At 42.6% G+C, this 25022-nt stretch overlaps 2 protein-coding genes across 2 annotated transcripts; both read right to left on the reverse strand.

Annotated features, from left to right (window-relative positions):
* Positions 1-382: 382 nt before the first annotated feature.
* megf8 (multiple EGF-like-domains 8) lies at positions 383-20698 on the reverse strand. Its single transcript, XM_026370788.1, has 44 exons — positions 20280-20698; positions 19428-19617; positions 19121-19284; positions 18822-19031; positions 18517-18697; positions 18178-18266; positions 16314-16527; positions 16036-16219; positions 15567-15712; positions 15365-15475; positions 15104-15255; positions 14833-14934; positions 14489-14636; positions 13954-14117; positions 13372-13575; positions 12629-12826; positions 12042-12323; positions 11803-11921; positions 11559-11690; positions 11260-11373; positions 11058-11141; positions 10502-10741; positions 10142-10326; positions 9380-9593; positions 9015-9255; positions 8786-8918; positions 8440-8690; positions 8189-8299; positions 7907-8025; positions 7540-7777; positions 7275-7446; positions 6895-7058; positions 6668-6803; positions 6342-6573; positions 6084-6210; positions 5794-6004; positions 5282-5496; positions 5011-5206; positions 4711-4879; positions 4418-4610; positions 4161-4331; positions 3930-4060; positions 3642-3774; positions 383-3488 (listed from the first exon to the last, which is right to left on the reverse strand). The coding sequence occupies exons 1-44, from the start codon at positions 20301-20303 to the stop codon at positions 1998-2000; spliced, it is 8685 nt and encodes a 2894-aa protein (XP_026226573.1). The 5' UTR covers positions 20304-20698; the 3' UTR covers positions 383-1997.
* A 458-nt stretch (positions 20699-21156) lies between these two features.
* On the reverse strand, positions 21157-24775 carry trim35-28 (tripartite motif containing 35-28). Its single transcript, XM_026373448.1, has 6 exons — positions 24108-24775; positions 23769-23864; positions 23134-23364; positions 23006-23028; positions 22667-22785; positions 21157-22397 (listed from the first exon to the last, which is right to left on the reverse strand). Exons 1-6 carry the CDS (start codon positions 24525-24527, stop codon positions 21862-21864), a joined length of 1425 nt encoding a protein of 474 aa, XP_026229233.1. The 5' UTR covers positions 24528-24775; the 3' UTR covers positions 21157-21861.
* Positions 24776-25022: the final 247 nt, after the last annotated feature.

A 25022-nucleotide genomic window follows, 5' to 3' on the forward strand; every position in this document is an offset into this window, starting at 1 on the left:
GGGATGCAGTGGAAAATGACCCCACAGCTGTGACTGTGCTGATGGTGCGTGGAGAGAGGACTGGGGGCGCTTTTCCTAAAGACTGTTATCTACTGTACTTCCAGGCTGCTGTGGCTGCACCAGGATGTCTGTCACGCCACCTCTTGTCAGCAGGTTCATCCTCGTCCTGCATCAGCCCAATTGTGTTACCTGCAAACTCAGCCAGCACTCTGCAAGCATGCAACCCTGAGGTGATCCTGCGCTGACGGTCAGAGGGGACAAAGTGTGCTTTCCCAGCCTCATGCGCTGCCTGTTGTCTGTCACAAAGTTGATAATTAATCATCTAATAGCATTTGCAGTACTGACAGCATGATTTTCTTTTGCGTGAAACACTCGCACACAATCATGTTCCACAGACTTTATTTCAGCCAACTGAGGACAGAGAATCTTCACACAATCTTATGTACAACACTGTTCCCTTCTTTTAAAACAAAAAACAAACACAAGAAAATTTATGTACAAAAATAAAGTATGTTAAAAAAAACATACACAAAAATACAAGATCAAAATAAAACACTATTAATGCGCATTTGTGGAGGGTTGCTATAAATAGTGACAGTATTTATTTTAACTGTAGTTAGAAAAACTATCCCATGGAGATTCAATCTTTTTTTATTTGATAAACCAGGAGCACCATTCTGAGTTCATCCTTGATGCTGTGTGCCTTCTGAGGCTGGACGGCATCTGCTCTTAGTGTTTCACATGAAAAATGGAGCTTATTGGTTCCATGCAGTGCAAAAAAAAAAAAAAAGAAAACAAAAGAGAAAACAGAAAATACTAACTCCACCACTGACCAGCAAACAAGTCATTCAGTCTCATTGGAAATCAAAATGCTTTCAGGTCTTTCAGAAATCTCTCACCAGGAGAACTTTCTAACAAAACTCTTTCCAATACCATTGTTATTTAAACAGAGTAACATTTTTCATACTGTATTTTTTCCACATCCAATTTTCTTGATCAAATTGTAGCTACGATTTGCTCATACAATCGTCTACGCAGGCACGCTGCCTCAGGAAAGCAGTTCGGTAAAGCTAGCCAAACACCAACATACATTTGTTTTAGACAAAAATATTTCAAGGACACATCATTCAGTGATTTTTATGGATGAGCCCCGTTGCATTATTAAATTACTGTAGTGTCAGTGTCAGAAACTAAAGACTAATATTGAAAATATCCTTCATTTTTTTTTTTTTACAAAAACATGTAATGAAACAGCAGTGTTAGTGTAAGCCAGATGACTCACAGACAAGGCAGGAAGTGAAGGCAGATGAGCAGAGAAACAATACCCAGGTAACAGAGCAGAACGTATATGAAAAACATAAATATAATAGCTTAGAAGCCTGCCATATACCGAGTAACAATGATAAATCGCTCATATTGACTATGATATAAAAACCATCTCAAGAGCAACTTTGACTTTTTTTACTTGCACTGAGCTGATGATCAAAATCTTGCACATTGTTTTGAACCAGTTTTAAAAGTCCTTTGTTCTCAATGGCAATTCTGATTGTCACCTTTTGGGGTGTAAAGCACGTTGGTTCCAAGGTGAGTCTTTCCTAACACCTCAAATGGCCAATGAGAAGAATCTTTTTGTCAGTACGAGGCCGACTGCTGGGTGTGCCCATGCCTCTTCAGTGATCACAGACTGGATGCAACATTGTTTTGTTGATACGTATAGCAATTGTAGTGCATTCTAGAGATAGCTGGCTTGGTCAAGTGAAGCACTGAAGTACAGTATAGCAATACATAATACAATAAAAGACAATAATTCATTATACAGTGTATGTACAACTGTGTTCAAAATGCTCACATTAACTGACTTTGACACAACTTTCAGTTAGACTCTTGCCTTGCAGCTAGGTTTCTTTCAAAAAACTAATTTATTATATATCAAACACTTTACAGACTTATTCCATCTCTTTTATCTTGGTCTTAAACCATTAATATCCCTTGTTTCTCTACATAGCCATAGTGGTCAGGTGCTGGTGCCCGAGCAGCCCCTTGCGCCCTGCTCCTGCCCCTGGGTGTCCTCCTCCATTGCCATGGCCACAGTATTCTTGTAGGTTTTGACGCAAAGTAACCAGTGCAGAGCCGAGACAGGCACGATTTGGAGCCAAGACACCTCCAGGCAACTGGAAGAGGACAGTGGCCACTCCAGCCATACCATCATCTGTGGGCTCCAGGGTGATGGGCCCTACTTTAAAGGATGAATAGGAAAAGCCCATGAGTTGAGAGAGGAAGGGGTCAGAACGGCAAAAGTGTTGGTAGCCGCTGTAAGTGGATGGGTGGTGGTGTGAGGCTGGGTTGCCAGCGGTGGTGCTGGCATAGTGGTGGGTGTTCAGGTAGTGCAGTGGCAGGTGCTGGCCGCTGTTGCCCCCTCCACCAAGGGTGAGGTGATGGTGATGGTGAGCTGTGGGCCCAGAGCCTGGGTCATGTTTATAGGAAACAGCTCCTGCCCTACCCCTCTGGCCCACCACCACTCCTCCTAACTTGCTCGTGCGGGCATGAGCAAGTGATACAGTGCTGCCGCCGAGCCCTCCACCCGCTGAAGGCAAGTAGATGAGCTGCGGCTCCTCTGGCTCAAGGTATATGGTGAGTTTAGCAAAGGGTCTTGATGCCATCTTGGTCATCTCCTGGATGTGACGACGCTGCTCACGACGGAAGTCCAGGAACTGCTTAACCTTCCACAAGAGGACACAGACAGACAGGAAGAGGAAAAAGCAAGAAAAGAAAACAGAGAAGAAGACAAAAAGGTCGATGTGTGCTTGGTCCTGTCGCAGAAACAGCAGGCCCTGCGACTCTCCCTGCCTCTCATCAGTTCCCACACCTCTCAGAGCGATGTAGAAGCGGCTGGACTTCAGGGAGTGCACCTCATGGGGGAAGGTGATGACCACACGATCTCGAACACCTCGGACAATCAGCACTGTCTGTGGTTTCCACACAGTGATGTAGGTGATGAGTCCTTCAGCCCGCTCCTCCTTAATTTCTCTCTCTGCCCCTGGGGGTTTTGCTTGTAGCTGCAATGGGTTGTGGGAGAGCACTGGACCGCCAAGGCTGGATGAGGTGTTGGCAAACACCTTTATGGGGGATGGAGGAGAATCCTTATCCATTGTTGTGCCCCGAGTTACAGATTCCTCTTCAATCTTGATGGTGTGAATCCCTGTGTACCGGTCAACATCCACAATAAAGGTGTCATGAGAGTTGGACACATACACCTCCACCTCACCAAAAGTGACATCAATGGTGACGCGAATGTCCACATTAGTGAACTTTGGCTGGGCAGCAAAGAAGACAGTGCGCCCCTTGGGCAGATTGCGGATGGTGGGATCATGGAAGCAGTTGGTCTGCGATGTTGGATCAAAGCAGCACTCAGTGTCCACGTTGAACTGACGGTAACACTGACGGCCATTCACTGGTGTGCCATTGAATGAGTCTTTGCACTTGGCACACTAAATAGAAGTGCATAACAATACAAATTTAATAAACCCCAATAATAACAGAACAACATATTTTGTACATAGTTTAAATACTGCTTACATCTAGAGAAGCTATATTGTGATACAGGTAAGGTTTTGTGTAGATAATCTCTAGTCCGTACAAACCTGTTGCCTGTAGCAGTCTTTCCGGTCACTCTGAGGGCTGCTTAGACAGGATGAGGTCTCTGTGTTATTTTGGCAGGGGCAACCAGTGCCATCATGTTCATTACAAGTGTCTGCGTGGCCATTACACTGACACCTACAAAAAAGAAAAGGAAATTCACACATCAAAAAGGAGAAAGTTCACATACTCTGAGGGATGAAAATTTGCACTAAAAAGGAAAAACTATAGACACTTCAAGGTAAAACATCCCAACTGTAAGAGTAAAAAATACAAGTTTGACTATTACTCACTTCTCACACTTCCCCTGCAGCAGGAAGTAGCCACTGAGGCAGCTTTCACACTTGTCACCCACACTGTTGTTCTGACAGTTCACACACACAGCATTCTCCTCTGTAGGGCCCTCAGAAACCCAGTTCTGAATCTGGAAAGTTAAAAATGAACCTTTATACTTAATAAAAACTGTGATTAAAACAAATTTTCTTTATAAGTAAGACATGGTTACAAGAATCTTAGACACTTACACTGTTGGGGTCTAAAGGAAAGAGCCTTGGGTTTTCAATGGCCTTCTTGTGTTCATCACGGGACAAGCACACAGCACTGTTTCCCTTACAAAACTCTCGACATGGACGACAAGTGCCGCCCCCTTTGGCAGAGCCCACAAACAGTGGTTTACACTTTTCACAGTGCTTACCCTAGAATTAGGGTGAGAATAAAAGTCAGTATACACCAAGTAAAGTCAAAGAACAGTGTATAGATGTGTTTTACTATAAGCACTTACTATGGTGTTATTGTGGCACTCAAGACATACATCTGGTTTGTTTACGCCAGCACAGTTGCTGTGCTTGTTGCAGCTGCACTGGGAGGAGCAGTTATCACCCACAAAACCAAAGTGACACTGGCAAACCCCTGGGGACACGCACGTCCCGTTCACACAGCCTTGTGCACACACTGGCTCACATTGACCAGAAACACTGACAAGAAAAATATAGAAAAGGAGATCTGGGGTTAACCTGTCTAATTACAATAAAATGCAATAGCATTTTTTGACTTATTCTTGTCGGTCAGTGCTACCTGCTGAGTATATAACCCTGTTTGCAGGTGCAGTGGTATCCCTGGGGTAGGTTGTGGCAGTCCTGGGTGCTGTTGCAATGGTGATGGCCGTTGGCACACTCATCCTCCTCTGGACAGTGGAGAAAAGACCAACTGCTGTTTTTCAGGGGACAGACACCCTCACTCACACCTAGGAGACAAAAATGGTGGAAGGTAAGTGACTCTGGGATTTGAAAGGCAGAAACATGCAAAGAGGAAAATATAACATTGAACTGGTTACATTCTACATTTGTCAGATCATTGTGAGAGGATATTTCTCACCATCAAGTCCTCCCTGCAGGCAGCGTCCAGCCCCATTGCCCCCACGAGTAGCACACCAGCCACACTGAGGCCTGGCAATGCACTGGGAGCACTGGGTGAGCTGGGAGCACTGTGGAGAGCAAGTGTCACCCCCAGAAAGCAGACGACCACATTGACCCGCCTCACATCGCAGTGGCACGAAAGATGGGCTCATGCACTAGAAGAAGGAGAGAGAAGTTAGCCATGTATAAAAAGGCTTTTATTGATGAACTCACATGAAATGCAGTGTTACCTGCTGCAGAGCCATGCTCCACACACAGCGCTGCCAGCCCCCATCAGAGCCTCGGGAGCTCAGACAGAGGCTGCAGGTGTGGAGACTGTGGCAGGGTGGAGGACACGGCAAAGGCGGAGAAGACTCCACCTGCATCGGTGAAACGTTCAGCAGAGCGTAGCTAAAACAGGTCCAGTCATAGGTGGGGTTCACACTCAGGATGCGTCTTGTCTCACCTGTAAAAATCCCACCACAGTCAAATGTTTTGTGGAACACTTCAAGTGATTATCAAAACTCTACAGTGAAATTCTATTTGATTTGAGATCAAAAAGCAAATGAATCCCAAAATAATAAAAATTATAATAATAATAATAAATCATTTGTCTATAAATTACTTTTAATATGTTCTGGGATGTGGGATCAAAGAAGGGTATAATAAATAAAATAAAATAATAAAATAATAAAATAAATAAGGTTATTATTATTATTATTTTTTTTTTTATTTACATTTACAAAGGCAAAACTGCTCCTACCTGTGCGTTTGAATTGGCGAGTCCACATGCATTTCCCAGACGCAGTACACTTGGGGCAGTCAGAAGCCTCACAGCTGGTCTCAGTGCAGTTGCTCGATAAGAATATCTCCCTCTGATTGATCCGACAGTCATGCTCAGATGTACAGCTAACAGAGCTGCTGATACAGGCACCCTCTGGACAGTTTGTGCACCACTTACACTGTAGACCATGCTGGTGAATTCAGTAAACAGATAGTTTAGTGTCACTGTCTTTGTGCTAGTGATATTACAGCAGGTGTGTTGTATGTTACCTGTGATGGACTTGAGAATGTTTTAGGGTGTCGGGCGAGGCATTCACTGCAGGTCTTCAGTCTGCGACACTGATCTGGCTGACGAGGAGTTGGGGAGCAGGGTGACTGTCCAGTGAGGCAGCCCATTCTGGTGGAATGGAAGAAAGAGAATTGAGAGCAGGATTAATGTGTAGCAGCTACGCAATTAAATATACATTTCATAAAATCACAGCAAAAAGATTTGTGAGATTGTAAGGTTATTTATTTCAACCACATTACCTCTCTGCAGTATCAGAAGAAGCACAAGTTCCCCTACACCAGATGCAGCTGCCTGTGGTGGTGTTGCAGGCCTCTGGTGTGGGCAGCACAGCACAGGGGTCAGAGGGCACAGTCAGTGTTAGGAGTCTACCCAGTGTGACACCATTAAAGCCTCCTGATAGGAACAGACGGCCATCCCAGCTTGTCATGGCAAGAGAGACGGATCGATTAACAGGAACACCTACAGCTGAGACTGAAAAGAAAGAAAAATAGATTACAGTTTTCTAAATAAGGTTCTGATATAGCTGAATATGCAGACATCTACAGACAACCATTTTGACAGTCACCTGGTTGGATCCAGGTGTTACAATTTATCTGGTACAGAGACACTGAGTTACTGTAGTCTTCTGCTTCTGTCCTCCCACCAACAATGACCATGGTGTCTTTCATCAGGGCTGCAGCATGGAAAAAACGTGACAGGGGCTGTGTAGGAAAGAGTAAACAGTAAGTTATCTCTATGCAGCGAATTAACTGATTAGCTGTAAAGATGAGGCATAGACTAAAGGAGACTTACCTTATTACCCTGTGAGGGGACCAGCAGAGACCAGGTCAGGTTGGGATAGTACAAACTATAAAGCTCGCCTGAAGGCTCAACAGTCTCCACATGAAAGCGGTAGCCTCCAAAAACATAGATGGCATCTGTCTGCTCATGGTAGATGGCCGAGTGGCCATATAAACCTGATTGCAGAAAATAGGAAGCAAAAAAGGTACAAAAGGAAATTGGCTTTATGCATCTTTGCGTTGACTATTTTTACACATTTTCCCAATGTAATGCTAAATGTTTTTGTGTGATAGTAAATAAACATTTTGTGTTTATAACAGTGGTTCATCAGTCATGAAATTACTAAGTATAAACTATGTCTGAACCTTCATACAGCAAAAGGTCTCACAAACCTGTTGGTGGTGTGCCAGTATGAGGGGCAATGGTCCAGTTTCCAGAGTGAGGGTTAAATTCCAGCAGATGGTGGTTGAAGCCATTCTCTGGAGAGTAACCTCCAATCAACAGCACAGAGGAATCTCGACGTACAGTCAAAGTGTGGCCAGCCACTGGTGGCAGCACTGAGCTCTGTCAGAGGAAGAAAGAACTTTACGTTTCCAGAAGTAAAAAAGGACACTATAGATTTTCTTCAAATATTTGTTTTTCCAATTTAATCCTAACCATGTGTTCTCTCCAGACTAAACTGCTGAGATTAAGACTCCAGGTATCCATGGCAACACCACTTTGAGTGACACCGCCCACCACCAACATGAAGTTGTGACTGGCAACATGATTTCCAGAGCCAGACTCATGAGTGGTCAGTAGTGCAGAGGCGTGGTGGTAGCGAGCAGTAGGGGTCAAGCCTTCTTCCACAGAGCTTGTTAACATCTGGGTCCAGCGGTGTTCCAACACAGAATATCTGAATGAACCAAGAACAAGATGCATAACTGTACATGTAAAGACAACACGTATGCTATATACATACCGTACAATAATACATTATAAGTTTTGTGACATAGTAATTTGATCTGCAGTTGAATGCATCTACCTGTAGACATTTCCCAGAATGCCCTCTGACAGAGAGAGTCCGCCATACATCCAGAGGTTGCCCTGTGGTCCAGCCACCAGAGAATGGCCCATCCTGTGGAGGAACCTGTGGGCCTGGTTCTGTGGAGCAACAGCAAACATTAAGGTGTGTGTGTGTGTGTGTGTGTGTGTGTGTGTGTGTGTGTGTGTGCTTGTTTGTTTGTTTTTTTCTAAGTATATATTTAATGAACTGTGCAGATTACTTTTTTTTTTTTTTTACTGTTTAGTTGTGTTCTGGCCATACCACTGTCAGCTGTGTATCCAGCAGTGTTTCCCAAATGAGGCTGTTGGAGTCCCGTGGTTCAGAGCAGTCTGAACCAGCCCAGCTGGCTGAACATACACACACTCCCAGGGACTAAAACAAACAAAATATGTTGGTTAGCCATGCTTTCTTGTGTTTTTGTATTTCGAAATTCCAGATAGTAGAAACTTGATTTGTTGTTTGAAAATGAAACCAAATCTAAACATCTTAGTATATATTTTCATAATTCTTACTGTATTACAAGCTCCTCTTCCTTCTCCTATTCCACAATCTTGAGGACAAAAGGGTCGGTCACAGTGGGGTCCCCTGTACCCATGAGGACACTGGCAGAGCCCACCTACACACTGGGCTCCACCCGGACACACAGGTGAACCCTCTTCACCCTCATCTGAGCTCTGGTGACATCGACGCACCCAAAAAGATGCATTGAAGCCTTGTGGTTTGTTTGAAGAGACATTGGCCTCAAAGTAGACCGAGATCACACCTAGTGGGGAAAAAACAGATTACGGTTACAGTGTCTGTTAGTGAATCAGTACCTTAAGCTGCTGCCACAGTTTAGGTCTCAAATTCTAAAAATACCTGAGGTGGCCTCCACTGTGATAGGTTGAGTCCTTGTGGTGCCACAAAATGCTCCAATTAGGTTATGATCTGAATGCACAACTCCATTGCCCAGAAAACGAGGAAGGCCATCAAACACGTAGACATATGAGCTCTGCAGAATAAAGGCGAAGGAACATAATTGTTTTTTTTGTTTTTTTTAAGACTTAATGAAAATGTTGATGCTACAAAACAAATTGGTTTTACTCACTTTACAATATGTATGGGAGTCTGGATGTAGAGTAAGGGCTACAGGTGGACAAACTTGTCTTGGCAGACAAGGTGCCAGGTTCTCTGTCACAGACAGGACCCACAGACAATGGGAGAGCCCTCCTTTTCCCTCAGTGCCACTTCGCCACCCAAGAGAAGAAGAGAGAGACATGATGGAGGGGGAGGTGGAGGAGAGCAGCACAGACCGGCCCTGGCACTGGCGGTAGCATGTGCCATTGTTCCTAATGAGAAAAGAAGTCATGACCAGAAAAACACAAAAGTCAAACAATTTTGTCTGATTTCACTTTTAACAGTATCTAGACATAAAAGAAAAGTGTGTATTATATACAATGAAGACCTCTTTACCTGGGGTCTCCATAGTAACCAGGCAGGCAGGACTCACAGTGTGGTCCTTGGGTATTGTGAGTGCAGTAGCACTGGCCTGTCTGGTTGTGACAGTAGCCTCGGAGAGGATCACCATGGCCGTTACACTCACAAGGAACACAGCCGCCACCATCAGCAAGGGCTGAACCAAAGCTACCTGGACGGCAGTGCTCACAGTGGGGCCCTGTAGTCCAGTCTGAAAGACAGAGAAAAGGTTATTTGAGTATAATTTGGGGAAACACAGTGGAGCAGTAGTTAGTACAGCTGCCTCACAGCAAGAAGGTTCAGGGTCTCTGCACATTCTCCCTGTGCATATGCAAGTTTCCTCTGGAGAGTACTCCAGTTACCTTCCACCATCCAAAAAACATAGAAGTCGCAAGTCAGTGTTAAAGATTAGCACTGGGACAGATTCAAGCATAATTATGTGGATTAAAAATGACTTAAGTAAAGCCCATTAAATCCAATCCAATCCTTTCCTAACCAAACTTTACTGTCTTGGTCTCTTTAGCAGGTCAAGCCATTGATAATTAAAGTTACATCTTCAGTTTTTGGATCAAGTATCTGGTGAAAATTTGGTCTGTGTCTAAGGCAACAGCTGATTTTTCACTGTATCAGATGCACATTTATTCAATATTTAAGTAAGTGTCTGATTCATATTTTTTTCCATGGAACGGTAAAGAGGATGGTTACCTTGCCAAAAATAACTAAGAACAAGCTATTGAGATCAGTCTAAAAAGGTCCTACCCTGACATTCATCACAGATGCCTGGAGCAGTAATACATGTGGAGTGGAAGTTGCAGCCACAGTCCACGTCACATTCAACACCACTCAGCACGAGGGTTGCAGGATCAGACGTCCAGCCTAGAGAACATTCACACTCAAACCGTGGGCTACCGCTACACTGTCCCACTCGACACTCATTGTAGCATCTGTAGGAAAATGAAAAATTAAGGAGAGGGTGTGAGGCGAGGGACTTAAGGTGTCCTTCTTCTATTTAAAAAAAGCAATAATCATGAAGACTAACAAAGGTAGAAGAAGATTTCTATGCTAAGAGAGTTGAAGTAATGAATCAACACATTTTATGTGACGTTGGTGTTTTCTTACGTCTGATTGCAGTGTAGTGTGCCATCCCCCGTGTATCCCCTCTCACAGTGGCACTCATAGGAGGTTGGAGTGTTGATACAGGTGGCAAAGGGGTGACAGTTGTGGAGTCCCAGTCTGCATTCCTCAACATCTGGGCAGGTGGGGTAGGACCAAATTGCATCTTGCTCTTCATCATCCAGGTGCTCCAGCTCCATCTCCATTTCCAGGGGCCGAGGGGGTGCAGATGTCTGGGGCTCAGGGCTGGATTATTAAGACAGTCATAGAAACTTATTAGGTATACTGTCTGTCTTTTTTAGTCCATCCATTTAGCTATGTCTCTATGCAGAATTTCTGTTTTAGCTGATTTGACAGGCAAGGTATATGAAAGATACGAGAAAAAAAAAAAAAAAAACACAATTAGTAAGAAATATATTGTATATATATATATATATATATATATATATATATATATATATAATTAAAATTAAGGAAATAAAAAGCTGTGTCTAAAGAGGACAGTATAAGTTAAGAAAATATCAATATTTTGTGTACTGTCATCATGATGTCGATATCTTACTTTGCAGCCCGTGCTTCAGCAACCGCTACGCTGCAGTTATACACCGAGGGGTCATCCATGCCTGCCCAGTCTCCCCTTAAACATCTGAAAATATGTGTAGAAATAAATACAAGAAACAATCACTAATAACAAATTTGTAAATTAAATTCCTTTTTTTAATTAAAAATTTTAAATACTAACTCATATTGTTTAGAATACTCACTTTCCAATTGTAGGATTGTTATAATCACCACACCAGCCACACTGGAATGTTCGCAAGCAGTCTGTACATGTGTATAAAGCTGAACACTGCTTACACTGGGGAACTGAATGAACGCTGGTGGGCAAGAGAGGAAAAAACTATAATATTAGATTACAAATAAGCATTATAACTCCAATGTCTACTTAAAAGACTAAAAATCATTACTAGTTTACCAAAACCAGCATGAAAGTGCAACTACAAATTGTTATTATGTTCAACATGTTTCAGCTAAAAATAAAAAAAAAAAGGGGTTTTTTTACCTGTCATACCAGTCCCTGCACTCTCCATATGGGTATTTTGTAAGGTAGGCAGCAAAATAAAAGCAAGCCTGGGCTGACTCACACCAAGCACACTGGCTGGAGTTAGACAGGCACTCACCACAAGTCCTTCTCCTTTGAAAGACAAAAAGATGACCAGAGAAATCAGGACAATAAGGGTGAGGTTCCTGTTGAAATGTGTATGATCTGTAATTGCTCATGTTAAAAATCTAGTCTTTCAGCTCACTGGTTGCAGACTTTAGGACATCCCCTTGGGTCACGTATAGATCCCTCAAGCCTTCCCCGTCTGCTACATTGGTAGTCGCCTTTCTTATTGGAATTAATCTGCCACTCACAATAAGGGTCCTGCAGCCCAAAATTAGCTTAGCATGAGTCAGGAATACAGTTCCTCCAGATTAAGATATGTAATATAAGTAGTATTAGAAGTTTATTGTTACATTTTTAAAGTTGTAATCTGTGTTTTACCTGAGTACAAGCAGAGCAGTCTCTATATTCTTCACACAAAGTGCAGTGCTGGGGTGCCAACAGCAGATGGCGCTGATCTTCTCCTTTGCCCTGCCCCTTTTCTCCTTCACTTTCCCCATTCCCACTCTCGGGGCAAGGCTCCAGGTCTGGCCCATCTCGCAGCAGGCAACGGGATAAAGACGGGCACCAGCCACAAGACTGGTCAGACAGACAGGCCAGACAGGACATGTACCCCGAGCAGGAACCTGAGCGGTAGGGCTCCAAGAACAAGAACGAGATCTCCTGGATATAACATGGGAGAGAGGTAGAAGTTCAGCTAATGGAAAAACTTATTATGCCAAAACATCCTTAGTTGAGTTCAAATTCGAATTAAACAAAAGAAAATAAAACAATTTGCATCATTGGGCTTTACAGTTTATACAACAAAAATATCCTCTGTCCTGACCCTTATTGAATAAAGACTCCTTTATAACCATCATACCAGAGAAGAGAAGAGAAGGTTTTCAAAGTCCCTAAGGCCCCCTGTGAAATGGGGAAGACTAATGTCTGTGTCTATGCACCTTACTACTGGAATGAGCTGTACTCACACTTCCACCTGGCAATGTTCTGTTCCAGATGAGGGCCATCTCACTGGTCTGTCCTGAGCCCGAGTTGTTAAGATAACCCTCAGCCTGAACAAGGTAATGGTTGCCCCTGGTCAGATTGGAAAACAGTTTACTCCCATCTGTGCGAGTCAGCAGCTTTAACTCTTTCTCTTGCTGGGCTGCCCAACGTCCAACCACCTCCTGTTACATTAGTAAATACATAAAGAATTATGAAGAAGAAGGTAAATAAAAATGGCAACAAATAATTATAAATTAAAAATAATAATAAAGATACATAAAAAACTGAAGGTATAAGGGTATGGTTATGAAACCAATACCAGAACCCCAACAGGTCCACGTACCCCTGCTGTCCCATAAAAGAGCGACTGGTACGCTTAACACTGCCTTTGTGTACTGGTGTTATCCAGCCACTTAAACCACATCAAAGCACTTTTTTTTTTTTAAAGCAGTTACAATGTGAGAAAGACAAAGTACAAGCTCAAGTAGCTATCGGATTATGATTTATTTGGTAGGTGGTAGTAACTGAATTTGTAGATGTGAGAGGAAATTGCTCTTTTATGAACATGGTATTCGGGACAGCCTTGGTCTGAACCAAATTGTGAACCAAATTGAGGACACCCTAAAAAGCATCCTTAGGGAACATTATTTACCAAGAACTCATACTAATAATCTACTACTAATGCTTAGAAAACATATATGAAATATCGACATGCATTTCCCCTCACCAGTTGGCTGGAGTTTGGTCCTGATGCCATTCGAGCCTCAAAGTGGAGCCTCTGGATACGAGCCCACATGGATACAGTCTCAGTGGGTGGGGTTGTAGGTGAAGGGACCCCCCACAATGGGTGGATAAAGCCCCTGAACTGTAGAGCTACATCCATTTCTGTGGTAGGGCTAAGGATGATGTTGGTGCTGCGGAGGATGGATACCTGGTGAAGGGAAGGGGTGAGGAGGATGGAGAATAGTGGGTGGAAGCGTAAACACATTAAAAGAGGCAATATTCTCTACAAAATTCTCCATAAGTTTGACAAAGTACTTGAAAAAGGAATCTTCTCTATGAGCGCATTGCAAAAAAAATGAAAAAAAAAAAAAACAACAGAAGTGAGCATTGGAGTCATAAGGTTAAAAAGCAAACTGCATCCAGAAGAAGTGGACAATAAAAGAGAAACAATTATAATATATAAGTTGGAAAACTATACTGGGGTCAAAGCAGTGCTGGAGGCAGGAAGGAGGGTAAGTATAAGCAGAGAGGGAAGTAGTTACAACCACAACTAGAACAGACAGCACTTAAAATTTGGACTCCATACCTTGTCAGGCTGGGAGTCGTTGCGGGGGTGTTGGAAGGTGAGCAGGTGCAGTCCCGGGACATAGTTCTCGGTGCGACAGGAGTGGAGGGAGGTTAGGAAAAGGGTACGCTCCCCCCACCAGCCGTACGCCCCTGAGATCTGGTCCACACGGCACGCACTTCGCTCTGTGAGACCGAGAGGGAGAGGTCAGCACACAAAAACACATCTGACCTCTTATAAGTCATAATACAGCAGTTTCCTAATGTGCACTACTGTACTAAAACAGGCGAGATCTGTGACTTTTGTGTGGCATGTATTCAAAAGGAGTAAAAAGACATGACATCACTGCACCAAAAGAAGTAGGGGACTGGAGAGGCAAGTCAAATCGTGGTTTGAGTAACCTGTCCAATCTTAAGTAGGTGCAGTAATGCCACTGTGCTCCATCTCTGAAACACGCCCAACATGAGTCTAGTCCCTCCCACGTCAACTCCCAACATCTTTTTTCCAGTATGAGGCACATCTCTTCTGCCCTCCTTCCTCCCTCTCTGGGTCTCACCTGACACTGGTAGGCAGGACTCATTTTGAACACACCAGCCAAAATCACCAGGGGCACGAGCCAGAGAAGCTGGAGTGCCACTGAACACCACACATGACTGGCAGTCAGAAAGGAAGCGAGCCAGACCTAGGCAACCAGTACTGCCACACTGTGAACATGAAAAAAGGGATTTTACATCATAATGGCAATCTTGACAGACATTGATGCAGACACATAAGTGAGGGCAATGTTTAGGTTGCCTGACAATGTCTGAATTGATGTGAGAATAATGCATTTTAATATAAATTTGTATGAATCAGTCTAAGACAGAAAAAAACACAAGGTTATGTTGAGGAAATTATTACCGGATTAGTGGGCTGGTACTCTCGACAGCGGCCTTCACACCAGCTGCACTCTGGGTTCTTAAGGCACATACTTTCATCAAGCGCCTCAGCACAAACAGCATCCTGGTAAGACAACCCACACATACTGCAATGTAGTTATATCTAGTTGCTCTTATCCAACACAATCTTTTCAGTCTTTGTCCCACCAGTCTTGACACAGATTATTGAGAAAGTTTTGCCAGTATTCTCAATGAGATGACTCCCTTTTCTTTAGTTTTATATTTTCACTCACCCTGTCGCCTTGATCGCTACTGACGAACAGTGGGACTTTGTAAGCCACCAGGTCTCCAAGGGCAACACCACTGTAACCCCCAGCAATCAGCAGCACTCTGCCCTCCATTACAGCAGCAACATGGGAGTAACGCCCCCGCACAGCATCCCCATCTTCAAAAAAAAAAATTGGAGTAAATATCAGGAAACTACTTGCTGATGAAAACTGTACTGTACTGTAGTGGAAATGTGAAGTGTGAAGATTAAATGTACAAAAACTCACTGAGTGACCATCTCTCCCCAGTAGACACCCACTGATGACAGCCCAGATGATAAAAGAAGATCTCCTCATCATAGCACTTCTCCTCTTGATAGTGAATATGTACGTTCCCTCCTGGGAGAGAAAGACAGGAACAAAAGAGATAAACATATACACAGGACTGCAATTAAAATGGAATAAGGCTGATAATGTTCACGATGCTCACCATAGACCACCATGTAGTTTCCAATGACAGTGGCGGAGTGGAAAGCTCTCTCTCTGGGGCCTGTTGCTGGGAAACGGGAGCGCAAGGATGTCCAAAACCGCCTGTCTACATGGAACATGTCGGTGTTGTTGACTCTCACACTAAACCTGGGATAGAAACACACCAAAAGAACTTCTATTATGTAAAAAAGCGCTTCACATTTTTCATTTAGTTCATAGATTATTCTCAAAATGTTCACTTGATAACCACTTTTTTCTTCATTATTTTGAATCATTTCTACTTCTGTACTATTCTGTAATCTGTATATTACACACAATAAACAGAAATATCACATCTTCCATCATATATAATTACCAACCACAAATAGAGAAGTGTGTATGAAATGTTGACACAAGTCACAGTCCTCATTTTCTGTACCTCTAGCTTTTGACTTTCTGTGTACTCAATTTGCTCGTGAGAAGATGTGTACCTGGCAGTGGTAGGCCTGTGGCCTCCGTAGACAAGCAGTGTCCTGGACGGACTGTGGAAAACCATAGAGTGACCAGCAGTGGCTGGAGGCTTCCCACCAGTGGGCTGAACAATCTCCCATCGTCCAGAGCCGCGCAGGCTGAAACGATACAAAGAAGAGGAAAACATATCCTCTTCTGTGCGACCTGTAAAATAAGGAGAAAATGAAGGATGATGAAAAAAGATGCTACTTAGATGCCAAACACAAACTGCAAGCTGACAATATACCAAGAAACCCACCTCCAAATACATAAAGATAACTGTCTACTACAGCTGCAGCATGATTGGCCAGTTTAGGAGCACCACGTGAGTTTGAAAAGCCAAGCTGTTGCCAGTCATCTTGGATTGGCCGGTACATCCAGACATCACTGGCCAGCGAACCGTTGGCGAGCTCTCCTCCAAAGATAACCATATTACCCATCCACTCTACTGCTGTGTGGGAGTGACGAGCCACCTGACAGTATAAGACAGCCAAAGAGTGCAGGAAGGAGGGAATGATAAGAAAATGTTATAACATAATTAAGGGGAGCACTTACATACATCACTTAAAAATTAAGAAATGTATTTACTTGTACAGCAATAGCCTGATAACTATAAAAACCAATATTTAAAGACATATTATATAATCCGATTCCTGCTCTACATTATTCTTAATAATATTTGGTATAATATATAGTGTATGATGCTCCGGGATGAGAGTTGTCTGCCAAGATACACTGCTTGTCCAAAAAAAAGTCACACATATTTCGTTGGACCTCTTTTAGTTTTGATTACAGCACACATTTGCCGTGGCATCATTTCAATAAGCTTCTGCAATGTCACAGCATTCACAGCAGAGTTGCATAAATTTTTTGCCAAGATCATGTATTGATGATGGGAAAGTCAGACCGCTGAGCAAAGTCTTTTCCAGCACATCCCAAAGATTATCAGTGGGGTTAAGGTCTGGACTCTGTAGTGGCCAATCCATGTGTGAAAATGATGTGTCATGCTCCCTGAACCACTCTTTCGCAATTTGAGCCCGATGAATCCTGGCATTGTCATCTTGGAATATGGCCGTGCCATCAGGAAGGCATAATGTGTGCATCACTTCACTCGCCCCTCTTCTTATCCTGATGCGCCCATTATTCTGGAACAGGGTAAATCTGGACTCATCAGACATCAGTAAATTGAAGCCTTTTTTCCCCCAATTAAAGTGGTTTTCTTAAGGCTACACAGCTCTTTAGTCCCAATTCCTTGAGTTCCCTTCACATTGTGCATGTGAAAATGTTCTTATTTTCACAATTTAACATAGCGGTGAGTTCTACTGTTGTTTTTTCTACGATTTGATTTCACCGAATGTTTAAGTGATCGGCAATCACGATCATTCAAGATTTGTTTTCTAACCACATTTTTCCCTTGAAGATGATGGTTCTCAACCATCCTTCCAGTTTTTAATAATGCCTTGGACAGTTCTTAACGCGATTTTAGTAGTCTGATCAATCTTCTTAGATGTTTTTTTTGATTGATGCATGCCAATAATTTGACCCCTCTAAAACAGATTGACATCTTTCACTGCATCAGTTAGGGTTAAAGAACTTGTTTCCAGCTGAAAAATAATCATCCATGCTTTAATTAAATCCAATGGGAGGGTCTTACCTAATTGCTTAGTTAAATTCCAGGAGGTGACTTTTTTTTTGGGACGGGCAGTGTATTTAGACTGACAATAGAATGAGAAGACAGTCCCAACAGTTAAAATTTTAGTGAAAAAGTAATTTCAGTTTTCAAATGATTAGCCGTGGAAACCAAATGTGTCACACTTGACTAGTTCAGCCTGGGTTTAAGTTGGTGTTCAGTTGATTTTCTATTGGAAGACTACTTTGCAACAACTAATTATGTTTCCTTTTATCTCTCTGTCAAAAAAATAAGATTTCTCATCCAAATGGTGGGTGTGTTGACAGGGTTTGTCTACATTTGTCATCCTAATTTATAAAACCAAGGTACTTGTTTACATGACATTTAAAGGACCTAGTTACTGCATATGATACTAATCAGGACACACAGTCAGGAAACACAAAAAATAAGATGCAGTAAAAGGAGTAAGCATGTGTATTCACAGATCACTTACCGGAGAGTGACCATAAGACCTGCTTTCCCATTGGTTGTATGTAAAATTGTATTTGATCAAATCACCAAGAGCCCTGTTCAGATCAAACCCTTTAAGGACAAGAAGAAACATACATCATTGTCATTGAACATCAAAAGCACTAGAGACTGCAGCTAAAAACAAGATGGCAGTATTAAGGTATTAACCTAACCCTTGTTAATTAGTGTTTAGAGTCAGAAATTTATAGATCTGCTGTTTTATTGACATACAACAAATGTGTAAAAATGTGTTGGACAGTATATTTGTCACTGAACAAAAATCAGTAGAATTCTGTAGGAGTTAAGAACATGCCACTCTCACCGCCAAACAAGTACAAAGCTCCAGAGGAGGACAGGTACACGCCAGCAGAACCTGTCCTGGGAGGTGTGGAGGGGTTTCCATCATTTACACGCCACCACTGTCCTGCCCCACCATCATCGTGGAGACCAAGCTGGCAGCTCTGACCCATGAAGCTGGCATTGCACAGACAGCGCTCTCCTTTCTGTGATAAAACATGAGTAATTGAAAAACCTGAACCAACTAACAATAAGTAATGTTTTTAAACTGCACACATGACATAATATTGGATGGGTGACCCTTTGGCTAGGTTGTTCCCCAACTCTTACCTTGTCACACTGGCCATTCACAGAACAAGAGAGGGAGCACATAGGGGTTGTACAAGATGCTCCTCCCCAACCCTGATGGCAATGGCACTTTGATGTAGAGGAATCACAGCGGCCATGACCGCCACAGGCTCCGGGGCACAGAGAGAAGGTGTAAGTTGCATTGAAGCCCAGAAGGTTGTAATTAGCATCACTGAAGAGATGAAGCAGCATCTGGAACAAGAACATTAAATAACGTAAAGTTAAAATTTGGCATAGTTACAATGCTTCAGTGTTTCATTCGTTGAGTCCTAATTGGTTACCTTGCCAGATTTGGCTTCGATGGGCTGAGGCAGAGTGTTGCCACTCAGACTGGCTATGAGAGGGCTCTGGTAGGAGTCTCCATCATAAACAAACAGGTAATCATAGGTACACTCTGTGTCCATGAAGGTGAAATTCAAGACAATGCGGTAACTGTTGTTGGGAGCTGGAGGATATAAAGCAAATAGTATATAACAGTATGACTAGTCTCACACTAGTATTCAGCTTAAATGATGTCTATAGGTTGTAGTTTATGTTTTAGTAATCAGATTATCCTTTGTCCAAGGCATATCATCTAGATGAAAATACCTTTAATAAGCCACTCGCAGTTTCCATTTACAGAGTAGTTTCCTGGTCCATCTGTGACATAGCCTGGTGATCCCCTCAACACCTGCCTGTGGCCCTTGCAGTCCCCTGCCTGGCACACAGAGGACTCAGCCAACAGCAGAACCACCAGGATAAAGGAGACAGGGACAGGGGAGGCCATCACTGGCACTGCCTGGATGATGGGAAGCAGAAGGGGAAAGATAATAATTTGGTATTAGCATTATATGAAAGATTTCCACCACAAACATACAGCAAAAATGTGGATCAACTACTTTACTATATTATTCCTGACAGGTAACAGTCTCATAAACAGCTTGGTGTGGCCTGGTTTTGTTTTGAAACATTTTTTTTGCTGGCTTGTCACTGCAAGATTTCAATTCAAGACTGCGTAGCACCTCCGTAAACTGCACTGCCACTCACACTGCATCCCTAGACAAACCTAAAGGTACCTGATGCGCATTACGAGACTCTGAAACAGTGTCATAAAAAAAATAAATAAATATTGAGGTTCAGATGGAGCCAACAACTGTTAACACTAACCCTAACCTAACTCAGTCTGCAAATCTCACGAACATAAAGCAGTCAACATTAAAAGAAGGTTTTTACACACACATAACAGTGTCTACAAACATTGTTATACACCGCTTAGCGTTTACTAACTGCATTTCTAACAACCATCTAATGCTAGTACCAGTAACGAGGAGCTCCCCGCAGGCTATCATAACAAAGCTAACGTAACGGCTTGCTAAGCTAACCCAGCTAACCGAACACCGCTAACAGTCTGGGGCCGTTAGCTGACCAGTTTGCACATTTTAGTTATTTTATCATACTCACCAGTTCCCGTCTCTTTAGTCCCATGTCAATTTACATTTTCGATTACCCTTTTTAACGTTAGCTACCACATGAGCCAACCTGAGTTGTGAGTTGCCCGAGACTAAAAGCTAGCTACTAACGCTAACTCCGAGAGCAGTGCCAGGCGACAACACAACGCTCTGCTAGCTTGTTCGCTAGCTAGCGGTACCGTCTTAGCCAAATCCAGATGCGCAATGTCCACTGGCTGCAAAATATCACCTCAAGTCGTTCATCATTACGTAACTAGACAGTAGTGTTTCTAAAACCCTGACATTACACCAGTAGGAAGCGCAGCCCACTAACAACAGATCCTTTACTGAGCTACGACGCGATCCCTGCGGTCCATCGCTCGGACAGACTCCCGTTGTTTTGGTGTTTGTAGCTGACGAACAGTAACCGGTGGCTGGCAACACAAAAGACAGCGCAGCCAGTAGCATGTCCCACCACTGCCATCCAGAGGAGATGATAAATACCGTCCAAACATCTGGACGCTTTGGATTTCACACGCTGATAATAATGCATTACCCAGGGAATTATAATTCTATATCATTTTACCTTCACATTAAAGTCAAGTCTCTAATGCAGTGCAGGACTTTTACTTGCAAAAGAATATTTCTACACTTAGTAATGATAAGATCATTCAGCACAGTAGTACCATGAACACAGGGATGGAAAAAGAAATCCTTTCCTGTCACTTGAATGCTGCTGTTTTTCTTATATTGGTAACAGAACATTGTTGGCTCTTCTTTTAATTAAATTGGTAATATATATTGTATTATGAGTATTGCACCTTTACTCGAGTACTGAGTTGTATTTCTGCCACTTCTGCTTAAACAAATAAAAGTCATCTGTCAAGGGATAGTTTATTCCAAAGTAATCTTTAATCACACTTTGTTTGATTCTAACAACCCAAGACAAGTTTTATGTGTTTTTGATTAATGAAACCAATACATTTGATTTAAAGATACTTTACTGAGTTTTAACATAGTATATATGGTATATACTGTTTTAAGTTGTGCTCCGCTCAGCATGACAACTCCTCGACTACACTTTGTGTTGCAAATGATAAACAGAAAGCCAGTTCAATTATCCTAAAATGAAGAAATCAGCCCAGATTATTAGTTCTATAAAAACAGTAAAACAATGAACAATGAAAGCACGTTTCCAAACATGAAAACAATAATTCAAATAAATCCATTATCATGCAAACATGACATATAGATACAGGCATACTGTATTAGCAAAGACATGAGAAGTGAAAACAGCAAACAATTCACATTCACTTTTAAAGGCAACATTTTGATGAGCTCTAATTGAGCTGTAAATGTTATTCTGCTCCATCCCTCCATAGTAAAGTGACAAAAGATTAGTCAATCTAGTTTCCTCTAAGGCACATCTCAAATATTTGGTATCCATTGTTTTCTCTTTGCTTTTATCACATTACACTTTCTGCATGACCTTTCTTCACAGACATGTTTATCTACACTTTTCTGTCATTGTGAGACTTTAAACTTTTATTTGATGTTCTACACAAATTGTGCAGAGTGTGCGTTGTCCTAACCCATCATGATGTGTGCACAGCTATTTTTCCTGGAGCCAGAACCATAGGCGTACTGTGGAGACCAGGGCCAAAAATAGGAAACAACTTTTCTTCAAACTTGTGGGTCAAAGTAATCAGGTGCTTTGCAGCTCCCCCATCCCAAAATGACACCTCTCCCTTTTCAATGTTTAGCTTAATGCGGATTCTTTCAGGTCGCTGCTGTACCTGTAGCTCTTGACGCTTAGCTGTTAGGGCGGTGTACACCCCTTTGCTGAGTCCTATGGACCAAACACCACGGTTTGTAGAGACTGTGAACTTCTTTTTACGGGCCACTGACTCATTGCATACTCCCACAATCCACTTTGGGTTGTCACCAACAATGACATCCCACTTGTGTTTGCCAGTGGTGTAACCTTCAGCACCTAGGACAAAGACGCAGGGATCAAAGCGATCAGGGTTGTCAGGGACGGTCAATCGCTCTGAGCTTTCCTTCACTTCGCTGAGATCAGAACTTAAACTCAGCCATGGAGATGCAGTGTTTGGGTTCAACAGCACTGGATCTGCAGACACAGGTAGAAACAGTGTTATATTTCTTAGAAGAGTTGTTAAATATGCTACAAAGTCTTTAAAGACATGCGCAATGTTTTCAGACTAACACAGAACAGCTGGTAGCTTCTCTATGAATTATATTTGAATGATGGATACAGTCAATGAGAAAACTTTATCCAATCAATATTACACATAAACAAAACTAGTTCAGATCTGGTTTTATCTCCCACTATTTCAAATTCAAAATCCACTCCCAACTCCCAGTATGTAATTCACTCACAATATTTGACATGTGCCTGCATCTTCTTCCAGATCTTGAAGCTTAAAGCACCAACATGCTTGCCCATGTCCAAAAGAGAGTCATCAGAGAGGCAAGGGTCTGCGCCAGTCCACTGGGCTCTAGAGCAAAGAGGGCAAAAGGAGAAGTTAACAAGATATTTGTGAATCAACATAATTCAGCAGAACCTGGGATAAACACTGACTGAAAATATATCCAACTCTGCTCAAATGTACTGCATCAATCACGCCACCGACTGTGTTGCATGGATATTTAAACTTATTGATTTATCGTACAGCACTTAATGTTTGTGATTGCCACAGTGGGTTTCCATCTACTTACTTTCTTTTTAAATTCTGGAAATTCTAAAAGATAAAAGAGAGAGATTAAGATTAGTTCTTGGAAAACACCCGAGACAAAATAATGCATGGTCTCAACAGTCTTATGTCTGTGGGAATTAAATGTTTTACCCGCAGGAGGGCTAGATCCTCGTTGCCCATCTCTTTCTTCAGCGTCTCGATGAGCTCTTTCAGTGCAATGATGTCCTTGTTAGTGGTCTCGATCAGCTCGTTTATGTCTGCAATCTTCTCGTCCTCCTCAGTAGACAAAGCTTTGAGACGCAGAGCTTCTTCTGTTACAAGCACTGCGCGAAGCCTCTCGAACTCTGCCTTGATCTGATTCTCCGCTTGCTTAGCTTGATGCTGCATGAAGACATAGAGGAAAGCACAGTTTGTATACACATACAAAGTAAGATACTCTACATGTATCTCTTTGTACTGTATATAGTTGTTTGAGCACAGGCCATGTACTGTTTCAGTTGAATCTCTTTTTTGCAGGTTATGTTGTCTCACACTGTCAATAATATTGTATTCTGGGATTTTTTCCAATATAAGATAGTGTCACAGTCTCTGTTTGTGCTTTGTAACGTACTTGTGTCTTTAAAAATAGTTCACTGTACCCTGTGGGGAAGTCGAAGTAAGTTTGTCCGTTAAGGTCAATGTTGATACCAAGACAGTGTCAAACTGAGGTGTGTGATTAAAAAACTGCAGATGCCTGAATAAAGAAAATGAGTAATGAACATCATGAGATCTGTCAGTAACTTTACCTTGATGTATTCCACTGCGTTGTTGAGTTTAAGTGTCATTTTCTTGTATGAGTCCACTTTCTTTTCAAAAATTTGGACTTTGAAGCTGAGCTCCTTCTGCAGGGTCAAAGAACAGAACATGAAACAAACCAAAAGTCATCATAATCATCATCATCATCATGATGCTAGAATTACTATTTTGTAAACCTAGGGCATCCATCGGTGCCTCTATACTGTTTTTGCTATATTTTTGTGGGGAAAGGGATCCATTCTCATATCACACCATAACTACCATAACGTTATTCATTATTCTTCATCATGCTGCGCCAGTTAGAAACTGGTCTGGGCACATCCACGTACCCTACAGATCGGGGCTCCATCTCTGAGGGACCACAGCCTGTGTGTGTTGTGCAGCGTGACACAGTCCGCACACAGAGGCTCCTCGTCCTTCTCACAGTACAGCTCCAGCGGCTTCAGGTGCAGGTTACAGGTGTCCTCACTGGGACGCTTCTGGTTCGACCGCCAGTTGTTCTGTCTGAGGAAGGTCTCGCATGCGCTGCTGAGCGCACGGTTGGAGATGGCCTGGCCTTCCTCAAACACCTCCCTGCACACGGGACACTTCTTGTTGACCTCTGAACTTCTCTGCAAACATTCCCGACAGAAGCTGTGGCTACAGTGCAGCAACACGGGGTCACGGTAGACGCCCTGACACACGGGGCAGGTCAGGTCCTGCTGGAGAGGTTGAGGATCCTCCATGTCTTCTTCCATACTGTCGGCCATGGCTTCACAGGCCCTCTCGTTTACTTTCGTTACCGAAAACAGGCTAAACTGACAAATATATAAGCCTACAGATAAATACACACCCACCCGTCTGTTTGTGGTATATTGAGGCTTCTCTGGTCCAACTACGATCACAAAAATGTACAAACAGGCCGAACGACAGGCTGAGAAAGCACAAAATACACCCAACGCACTGTCACACAGATAATGAGGCTCGTTTCCGTGTTTCTGTCACAGGCATCAAACACTGCTGAGAGTTGTAACACTGCCCTCTAGTGGATGTGGAGGACGGAAACTAAATGACAGTGGCCAGTGCAGACTGTATCATTCAATTTCACATCAACAATAACTCTCCTTATTACAAATGGCTTTTTATTTATTGTGCATTTTTTGTGAATAAACTCATCTTTTATTACATTCACACATATTGCACATATTGCACATATTGTCTTTGTTTATCATTTGAAGAAAAAAATATGTTCTTCAAATAAAATA

Source organism: Anabas testudineus, chromosome 16 (genome assembly GCF_900324465.2).
Source record: "Anabas testudineus chromosome 16, fAnaTes1.2, whole genome shotgun sequence".
NCBI lineage: Eukaryota > Metazoa > Chordata > Actinopteri > Anabantiformes > Anabantidae > Anabas > Anabas testudineus.

What these genes read in the sequence shown, in the direction of transcription:
- trim35-28 (XM_026373448.1), bottom strand. Translation starts at nt 24,527, where the DNA reads ATGGCCGACAGTATGGAAGAAGACATGGAGGATCCTCAACCTCTCCAG. An exon ending in ATGGAGCCCCGATCTGTAGG is followed by an intron (nt 23,865 to 24,107) that starts GTACGTGGATGT and finishes TTGACCCTGCAG; the next exon opens with AAGGAGCTCAGCTTCAAAGT. An exon ending in TTCCAGAATTTAAAAAGAAA is followed by an intron (nt 22,786 to 23,005) that starts GTAAGTAGATGG and finishes TCTTTGCTCTAG; the next exon opens with AGCCCAGTGGACTGGCGCAG.
- megf8 (XM_026370788.1), bottom strand. Translation starts at nt 20,303, where the DNA reads ATGGGACTAAAGAGACGGGAACTG. An exon ending in ACACTACACTGCAATCAGAC is followed by an intron (nt 10,327 to 10,501) that starts GTAAGAAAACAC and finishes ATTTTCCTACAG; the next exon opens with ATGCTACAATGAGTGTCGAG. An exon ending in CAGGGTTATATACTCAGCAG is followed by an intron (nt 4,611 to 4,710) that starts GTAGCACTGACC and finishes TTTTCTTGTCAG; the next exon opens with TGTTTCTGGTCAATGTGAGC.